Source organism: Hypanus sabinus, chromosome 8, assembly GCF_030144855.1.
Source record: "Hypanus sabinus isolate sHypSab1 chromosome 8, sHypSab1.hap1, whole genome shotgun sequence".
NCBI lineage: Eukaryota > Metazoa > Chordata > Chondrichthyes > Myliobatiformes > Dasyatidae > Hypanus > Hypanus sabinus.
In genome coordinates, this window is record NC_082713.1 from 132,263,903 (window position 1) to 132,274,356 (window position 10,454).

Sequence of the window (10,454 nt, forward strand, 5' to 3'; positions counted from 1 at the left end):
TCCTGGTTTCTCCTCCACTTGTTTTTCTTTCTATAAACCCCAAAAGCAACTCAGAGAGTGAAGGAAGCAGCATCTGTGGAAAGAGAATCTTTATATGAACAGCCCTTTGTCATTTTCTCTGTTGTGTCTTCATCATCTCCATAGTAAATTGAATGGACTCCTGGTCCTTGCTTCTAAGGATGGGATGATTGATTGAAGCTCCCCTCCCTCCTACCAAATCAAATTCACCTTAATGTCACCTAAACTTCCACGTCATCTCCAGCCTGAACTTTCACCCTTCTCAACATCAAACCGTTGATGTTGAAATAAAACCGAAGAATGCCTGAAACACTTAGCAGATCACACAGTTGGCAGAGAGATCCACTTTTCACTTCGTTGACTTTACTATCCGACCTATTGATTTTGAGACGGGGAAGGCGCATATCGTTTACGTCCAGACAGTATGTACTTAATCCTGACTTTACATTCCCGCTGTTTAGTAAGGGAGCTTAATAATGAATTGTTTAGTCTTAAATGAACGCAGGTGCGTTTCAATGTACGTTAACTGTTCCCTAAGTCTAATGCTCTGCCAGCTTGTTTGGAGTGTTTAAGCAACTCGCGGTTATACAGCATGGGAGGCATTGTGCGTAATAGTTCCTGTTAAAAATTAGCAGCGCGTTGGGAGCGCTTCTGGAAGGAGTGGAGGAAGGCATTTAAAATTTTGGCATTTCAACGACCGAACAAAAAGTTCTCCAGTTTATTAACCCACTGTAGTTGACTTTCTCTCCGAATCCACGCCGTGTTTAACATTTGATCAGGACAATTTTGACAATCACTATATGTGACTGCAGATCGAGAATTGTGCGCAATATCTGGATTGAAAACAACTGGCCTCAGAGCAAAGCGGGTCCAGTAGCAAGGCTGTTTAGAAATAAACCTAGTGTTAGAAGGACAACCAAGCAGTGAAATCGTAGGTTCTGGAATCTTCCAACTCGGCCAGAGACCGATAGTGAAAAATGAATTGGGATTCTTTCCACGAAAGATCAGAGCCAAAAGGAGACAGGTGAAACATGGTTCTCGAGAGAACGTGATATTGTTAAATCTTTCTCTCTCTTCTACCGCTAACTATGCTGGTCCCGGGTCTCTCGATGTGTTGAGTTCAGTCCAGTGTGGTAAGGATGGCGTGAGCGGCCGTTTTCTGTTTCTACAAACTGTGCGAGCGCCACGGGCGCTGTCGGTACACACGGAGTGTCTTCGCAAAGGACAGTTCATAAAATGAACACCTGGAGCTGCCGGCGTGCGCTCCGCTGGCCTGAGCGATGGGACGGTGAGTACCGAGCCTTTGACTGTCCCTTTCGTTCCCTCTCCTCTTCTCCCCGGGAGTGTCGGGTGTTGTGCGCAGAAACCAGGAAAGGAAGAGCCTCTCGTGTGGCTCACCCCTCCTCCCTATTCACTCATTACAACTTCACCACCTCTGTCGCCCTAGTGCCCTGAATTCGACCTGTATACTGACAAAAAAATCCCGAAAAAAGGACCGAGCCATTACTGAGTCGAGCATTTGGTTGCTTGCGACAGGAAGTGAGGCCATTTCGCCCATCGAGACTATGCTGGCGCATGGAGCAAATCGGTTCCTTCAGTAATTTTTCCCTGCAGCTTCCTTTCCACATTCCCATCGGTTCTGCCACTCGCCTTAACACGCGGTGTAATTTGTATTGGTCAGCTCAGCTACCGACCCGCAGACGTTTGCGATGTAGGAGAAAACCCCAGGTGGAGAAAAGAGAGCGCGAATTTCGGAGAGAGAACCCCGAGCTGGAGCTTGAACGGACCAAAGGAGCTGTGAGGCTCCAGCGCCTCTTAAACCAGGCAAGCGTCGCTAGGACTGGAGCCACTGATCGAGGTGAGGTAGTTTTTTAATAGAATTAGAACAATGACTTCCATGGATTACATTGAATTATGAATCCAGAGACGAGGATTTCTGAAGTTTCAATAGGTTATTCTACAATTCTCTTTCTTTTTCAATCTTTTTATTAAATTTCTTATAAAAAACATAACATAATATTGTATTAAATAGGTTATGAGTACATTAGACTTAAAGTTAAATTAGTAACAAGATAACAATATCTTATTAAACTATCAGCAAAAAAAATCGTACAATAATCAATCTAACTTATATTGATTATACATGAAAAAGATTAAGAATAGACATCAAAAGAAAAAAATATATAAAAATGCAGAAAAAATTTATATTAAAAAAAAATAAACCTAAACTAACATGGGCAATAATACCAGTTTATATGAGTATGATAGTGTCAAAAACTCTGGAACTCCATACCAGAACAAGAATAAAAAGAAAAAAGGTTTGAAAGAGGCCAAATTAATTCATATGAAAGTGTCGAATGAACAGTCCCCAAGTTTCTTCAAATCTAATTGATGAATCGAAAATAGTACTTCTAATTTTTTCTAAACTCAGACAAGAAATAGTTTGAGAGAACCACTGAAATGTGGTAGGGGGATTTACTACTTTCCAATTTTTGTAATATAGACCTTCTGGCCATTAATGTTGCAAAGGCAATCATTCGTCTAATTGAAGGGGAAAGTCGACTACCATCCTCATTTGGTATACCAAAAATTGCAGTGATAAAATGAGGTTGTAAATCAATTTTCCAAATTGAGGAAATGGTAGCGAATATGTCCTTCCAATAGTTATGTAAGGTAAGACATGACCAAAACATGTGGGTCAGTGAAGCCACATCTGAATGACATCTGTCACATTGAGGATTAATATGAGAATAAAATCGAGCAAGCTTATCTTTAGACATTTGAGCTCTATGTACGACCTTAAATTGTATTAAACCATGTTTAGCACATATAGAAGAAGAATTAACCATTTGTAAATTTTTTTCCCATTTTTCCGTTGATATATTGTATTGAAGTTCTTTTTCCCATTCCTGTTTAATTCTACCCGATACCTCTGGTTGTATCTTCATAATCATATTATAAATAAGAGCCACTAATCCCTTCTGACAGGGATTTAAAGTAAAAATCATATCTGAAAAATCTATCAAAGTTGAATTGGGAAAGGATGGTAAAACTTTATATAAAAAATTTCTAATTTGTAAATATCTAAAAAAATTAGATTTAGGTAACTTAAATTTGTTGGAAAGTTGGTCAAAAGACATCAAACTACCTTCAGAAAAAAGATCACGAAAACATTTTATACCTTTCCTTTTCCATATGCTAAAAGCTTGATCTGTTAAAGAAGGTTTTAAAAAAAATAAGTAAGATAGGGCTATCAAGAACAAAGTTTTTCAGAGTAAAAAACTTACGAAATTGAAACCAAATTCGTAATGTATGTTTGACAATAGGGTTAGATATCTGTTTATTGAGTTTAACTAAATCAGCAGGGAGAGAAGAACCAAGAACAGAGAATAAAGAATACCCTTGTGCATCATTACGTTCTAAATTTACCCACTGTGGGCACAATGGTAAATCTAAATCTAGTTTCCAATATATTAAATTTCGAATATTATTCGCCCAATAGTAAAATCTAAAATTAGGTAAAGCTAAAATTATTCTACAATTCTCACTGCCATATTGCAATTTTAACTAGCAAGGAATTCTTTAATTTCTATGGAACAGTTCCTTAATCTCTGCGTTGCCACATGAAACCTATTAAACAAAAAAACCCATCAAGGATACTCGATGTAATACTCTTTCAAAAGACAACTGAGCTGACTCTCAGGTCACCAAAGTGTATTCATGCGCATTTTTAAAAAAAGACATCACAATTACAACTTGCCTGCCTTTACCCCCACCCATGCTATCCCTCTCTAACACACACCAGTGTCACCTTCTCATCCCGTCCAATGCTCCAGCACTTTTGATTTGACATGTCGCTCGTCTAGAATCCAGAGTTGGTTCAATTTAAAATGGGGAGGTCCGAAATTACCCCTGTCGCTAAACTATTCCCAAGCAATTTATTTTCTCTCCCCTCGGCTGAGGTGGAACTAGATTTTTAGCCCCAGACCGCTCATGTTAAACTGAGGCTGCACTGAATATCTATGTCAGCGCTGGGAAAGTTCACCTGAGCTGCAGTGTAGATAACTGAGCTAAGTTGGGCCGTGATTTCGGTGAAGCAGAATTTTAATACTGTCGTCGAGCGCACATCAAATGAAACGAAAGAAGAATGGAAAAGGCCGGCAAATCTTTCAGGAGAAAATAATTGCTAATATAAATCAAAGAGGGAAATTAAGCTGAATCATAACATCAATAAAATGAGAGCGTATTGGGGGAAAACAGAGGCAGACTTCGGGTGATTGAAAACAAAAATCAACATTAGCAATCAACGTTGTACTAGGACACTAGGCAATCCTGACGACGCCAGAGGGAATGTGGGTTTCTCTGCGCTCCAGCAGGACGTTAGTAAGAAGATCACACTCTAAATCATACCAATATAAACATCACTAACATCAGAATCAGCAGAGTAATCCATGCCCCAGGGTAACAATGACTTTGGAGACATTAATCACCAAGACAACATGACAGCATGTATCCCGTGGGTGATATGTATTTCGCTGCTGCTTTGCAACATTAGCAAAAACTTTATTAATAAATAAGTGAGCTGTACATGGAAAATATTGCAATTTGAGATGTTGGTTCAAAATTATACCTGATGAAGGTGATGGAGGAAGAAGGGAATATCCAATTGAATGATGATCAAGAGCATAGTGATCAGTAGGAGGAAGAGTTGGACAATGGTAATATATAGAATCTGGCCTCAGGAGCCTACTCCACCATGCTACACCATAAATGTATACCCCTTTTTCTCCTTCTTGCTTATCTTCATTGTTCATAGGTCAGTGGATCTTGTCTCTGAACAATAAAGTGCTGAAGATTTATTGTTTGTTGAATTGGAAAGAGTTGCAGCTTCTGAGTAAAAATACAACTTGCATTCCAGATTTTGCATTTTTGTTTTTGTAATCTTGTACTTTCCAGTCAAAGAACTATTTGTTTTTGTCAGACTGCTAACAATTCACCTGCTTCTAAGTTCTAGCAAGGATTGTCCTAATATTATTCTCCATGTGTCCACAAATCATATAATCATATTCCCCACATATTGGAAGAATTCTTGTACCTTGGACAATTTACTCCAAACCTCTCCCCACCCCCCCCCCCAGCCTCAATCATCTTGAGACATAGAAGTTGAAACCATTGAAATATGGTCTTATCAAAGCTCTGTCTGATCATTTATCCACTTTTAACTCTTAAAAGATCCATGTATTCTTTCAACACACACAAAGTGCTGGTGGAACACAGCAGGCCAGGCGGCATCTATAGGAAGAAGCACTGTTGACGTTTCAGGCCGAGACCAAGCACCAGCATTTTGTGTGTGTTGCTTGAATTTCCAGCATCTGCAGATTTCCTCGTGTTTGCATGTATGCTTTCACCTTATTTTTTAATGCAAGAGATTCTGCGGATGCTGAAAGTCCACAGCAACGCACACAAAATGCTGGAAGAACTCAACAGGTCAAGCAGCATCTATGGAAATTAGTAAACAGTTGATGTTTTGGGCTGAGACCCTTCATCATTTTATATACTACTAGTTACTCCTACAAATTTTGTTTAATGATCCTCTGTATACCAGCTTTTCCTAATTTTTCACCATCTAAACAATTGGAGTTAGGGGAGATAAATTGGGCTAATCTCATAATTGCCCCACATCTGCCCCCATCCACTCACTTTACTTGTCCAGGCCCCTCTATAGATATTTTACATCCTTGCAGCTTGCCTTTCAACTCTGCTGTATTATCAGCAAGTTAATTACAGGGGTGATGGGAAATTGTGGAAGAAGTGTTTGATCTATGCTATTGTCAGGGCACGTTTTAATAGAGATCAGAATTTAGCAGTAATGATTAGGCAAAGCTTGGGAATGAAGTGTGTTAATATTGTGAAGACCTGTGACACCAAGTCATGAGTCTGAATATCTGAGAAGGAAAAGATCTTTTGACATTTTGAGAAAGTTAATTAACTGGTGAGTATTGTAATCTCCCTATGCACTCCCCTCCCCACCAGGTTAGCAAAGATCCATGCAAATTACAATCCGGATATTTAAAATGTTACCGTAAAATTAAGTTATAACATAGTCTAAATTAAAATTTAAGAAGATAAAAGGTTTCAATTTCTAAGCAAAAGTTTTCCAAGGATTCAGTTTATTTCTCTTGTACTGTATTAGCATATTATTGATATTTATTGGCATAGTAGTGAAGTAATCTCCGTTTAGTCAGTGATACATTACACACAATCAATTGGACCATTCTTTGCAGCAATTTTTACAAATATATGGATTGGGAGCTGAAATAGGCCATTCATGTCTTCGGTTTGGCTGCATCATGTAATGAGATCATGGTTGATCTGCCTGAAAACTAGCTCTACATTCCAGCCATCTTGGGATTAATTTGCTTGCTTATCAAGAATCCATGAAAGCACACTCTGTGAGGGGAAAAAAAATCATTTCCTCAATTGTCTGTAATGGGAGACCCCATATTTTTTTAATGGGGACCCAAAGTCCTATATTCTTTGGAGGAAACAAATTCTCTACATTTATCCTGCCAAGATTCCTTAGTATCTTGTATGTATCAATTAATTCACCTTTCACTCTTAACAATTTAAACACCAGATTTTGCCCCTTGATTTATGCTAATCAGATAAATAGTAAGAAACTGAGGCCTGGCACTGATCTGTATTTTACACCTGTTGTTACATCTTGCCAAAAATATTATTTATGCATTCTCTCAGATTTCTGTTGCCCAGCCAAACTTCCATCCAAACTGATATGTTATTTCAGAGGCAATACACTTTACAACTGAGAGCCAAAATAATGTCACAGGGCAGGGAGAGTTAATCAGGTTGTTGTTTGGGAAAATAATATCATTTTCTCTATTTTCTCAAAAAATTGGAAATTTTCTTTCCCATAGGGTATTAGATACTGTAGAGTTATTTTTATTGACAATTCAGCTTTCCATTGGGATCACTCTCTATGTGACTCCCTTGTCCTCTCATTCCTCCCCACTGATCTCACTCCTGGCACTTGGAAGCAGGACCAGTACTATATCTTCCCCTACACCTCCTCCCTCACCACCATTTATGGCCCCAAACAATCCTTCCAGGTGAGACAGAGTTTCAACTGCGAGTATGTTGAGTTATCTACTAATTCCAGTGCTCCTGCTGTATTCTCCTCTACACTGGTGAGACCCGACATAGACTGGGGACCAATATGGCGAAAAAAATTCACTTCATCTGCCACTCGTTTCAATTCAACTTCCCATTCCTGTATGTCAGTACATGGCCTCTCTACTGCCAAATGAGGCCACACTCAGGTTAGCAACATTTCACATTCCATCTGAGTAGCCTCCAACCTGATGATGTGGACATTGATTTCTCTAACTCTCAGTAATTCATCTCCCCCCCACCCACCCCATTCTCTTTTCCCATTACCTATTCTGGTTTCTCCATCACCCCTTCTCATATCTGCCTATAACCTTCCCCTGGTGCCCCTCCCTTTTCTTCCACGGCCTACTGTTCTCTTCTATCCTCCTCCAATCCTTCACCTCTTCTACCTTTCATCTCCCAGCTTCCCACTTGATTCCCCATCTTTCCCTTCACCTCCTTTCACTTATCACATGCCAGCATGTACTCTTATCCCTCCTCCCACCTCTCCTCTTTACTTTCTGGCCTTGATGAAGGATCTCAGCCCAAAATGCTGACTGTTTATTCGCCTGTATAGATGCTGTCTGGCTTGCTGAGTTCCTCTAGTACATTGCGTATGGTGCTCTGGATATCCAGCAGCTGCAGATTCTCTTGTATTTAATAGTTTGAAGGCACTTTTATTGGTGATGGTTATATATTTGTAACTTTTAATTAAATTCCCCTGGAGATGTGTATAGCATATGTTCCATGGCTCTTTCCTTTCAAACCCTTGGATTTCTAGCTCTGGGAGGGGTAAGTTTTTTTTTATAGAGAGTGGTGAGTGCATGGAATGGGCTGCCAGCAATGGTGGTGGAGGCAGATACAACAGGGTCTTTTAAGAGACTCCTGAACAGTACATGGAGTTTAGAAAAATAGAGGGCTATGGGTAACCCTAGGTAATTGCTAAGGTAAGGACATGTTCAGTACAGCTTTGTGGGCCGAAGGACCTGTATTGTGCTGTAGGTTTTCTATGTTTCTATTAAACAGAGAATATGTTCAGTCCTTGAGAACCCCTAGTGAACTGCAAGACCCATCTTCCTAATTTCAGTCTTCAGCCTTGTACACATCTGAGACTTGCTTTCTTGCGGGTATTCTCAGTAAATCCATGAACCATACTAGAATGACTGAAAGACCACACTCAACAGGACAGACAAATAACCAAAGTGCAAAGGACAATAAACTGCAAATACAAAAGAGAAAATAAGAATAACAAGTAAACAACAAATATTGAGAACATGAGATGAAGATTCCTTGAAAGTGGGGCATGTGAAATTGAATGAAGTTATCCCCACTGGTTCAAGAGCCTGATGGTGGAGGTGTGATAACTGTTCCTGAACTTGGTAGTGTTGAGTCCTGAGGCTCCTGTACCATCTTCCTGATGGCAACAGTGAGAAGAGAGCATGACCCTGGGTGTTCGGGGTCCCTGATGGATGCTGCTTTCCTGCAACAGCACTCAGTGTAACTAGAGATACTACAAAAAATTGTACAGAGTTTCATTGTCATAAATTTTCAGAGTATTTTAAACTGGAAAGTAACTCAGTCTCAACATTAGACATAAGTGATTCAGATGTCGCTGCTGTATGATCGCAGTGACCAGTTCCAGTTCTCCGCAGATGTAGCAGAGGGAGAAAGGCTTGCATCATAATCTCCAAAGACAGTTTCTTTCTCTTGAGAACCCATGAGAACTGCCTTCTCAATCAAGCTTTGGGTTAATTAAGTTCCAATTTAATCATGTACCATTAGTTGAGACAAAGAGGATTGTCATGTTCAGGGATTGTAGATGAGCTTGGATTTGGCACAAAGAAAGAAAGTATTATGCCTGCAGATGGAGCAATAAGGAGAAGATACACATGAGTACTGTTCAAATAATTGATTTTTGTCTTTTTGTCTACAGAAAGATCTAAACTACAAATTGGTGTTCTCTTTGCAAAAGTTAAAGACATCAGCAAAAATTCCTCAAGAATGTTCACTGAAGGCAATCAGAAGCAGCAATGTCATTTCATGAATGTATGCTTAGCATTAAGGAATACTACAAAAAATCACTTGTGCTTAAAGTTGTCAATGTGCCTTTTGTTTTCATTGAAGTTGTTTGCTTTGATTACATTAATGCTTTACTATAGCAACAAAGGTGATTCGCAATTTCAGGCTGTGAAGTACAAGATATCCAACCACATCAAGTGTCCACCCGTTGGCATTAATTTTGGGAGGAATGCTTCATCTCTCACTAAAAGTAATACGACTATTTTCTTTCTGGAGACTTCCAAACGAACCAACCCAACATTTTTGACCATGTGTTCTGTGGAATCTGCTGCAAGGTCTCACCCCACAGCCAAAGTTGTCTTTTATATGAAGGGGCTTACAGCTACAGCTGGTATGCAAACCCCAAAGATGTCTCTATTGAACTGCTTTCCAAATGTTGAGATCAAGCCAATAGATTTGAAAGAGATTTTTGCAGATACTCCATTGTCTTCCTGGTATTTGCAACTGAATACATGGTGGCAACCCTATCTTATAACAACTATTTCTGATGCAGCAAGGCTTGCCATAATTTGGAAATATGGTGGAATTTACTTGGACACTGATATTATTGTTCTTAAAAATCTGCTAAATCTTACCAATTGCATTGGGAGAGAACAAAAATATTTAGTAAATACAGCTTTTTTGGCTTTCAATCAACACCATGACTATATCAGATGTTGTCTGGATGATTTTGTTGAACACTTTAATGGCTGGATCTGGGGTCACCAGGGACCTCAGCTAGTAACTAGAATTCTTAAAAAGTGGTGCCAAAAGAACAGCGTAACCAAGATACAGCAGTGCAAAGGAGTTAAAATGCTAAATCCTGAGGCTTTTTATCCAATCCGTTGGCAGGACTGGAAAAAGTATTTTGAAGTTGTAAGTCACTCAGAGGCTCGAGAGTTACTTAAGAATTCTTATGGCGTGCATATCTGGAATAAAAAGAGTCATGGAACTCAATTCCAGATAGGATCCAAGGTGATGATTGACCAACTCAGCTCAGTTTATTGTCCACTTACATACAAAATGATGGGCTGGCGGGAAAATATGTAAAGCAATTATTATTACTTCAAAGACATTAGTATTCTAATCAGGTTTAAAATTTATTTGATTTCAGATGAAATTTGCAAAATTATTAACTTCAATTTTGTATTAAAGTTTCGCTCCATGTGTTGTAATTCTGCAAAATAACTGGTTGTTAATGTCTTGTATAA

General features: G+C 39.2%; 1 protein-coding gene across 2 annotated transcripts; it reads left to right on the forward strand.

Annotated features, from left to right (window-relative positions):
• The first annotated feature begins 358 nt into the window (after positions 1–358).
• Positions 359–10,454, forward strand: LOC132397805 (lactosylceramide 4-alpha-galactosyltransferase-like). 2 transcript variants are annotated; one of them, XM_059976558.1, is made up of 4 exons: positions 359–440; positions 1,143–1,306; positions 1,700–1,876; positions 9,119–10,454. In XM_059976558.1, the coding sequence occupies exons 2-4, from the start codon at positions 1,255–1,257 to the stop codon at positions 10,291–10,293; spliced, it is 1,404 nt and encodes a 467-aa protein (XP_059832541.1). In that variant the 5' UTR covers positions 359–440; positions 1,143–1,254; the 3' UTR covers positions 10,294–10,454. The 2 variants fall into 2 exon arrangements, with proteins under 2 accessions (XP_059832541.1, XP_059832540.1); XM_059976557.1 differs by having other exon boundaries at positions 365–1,306.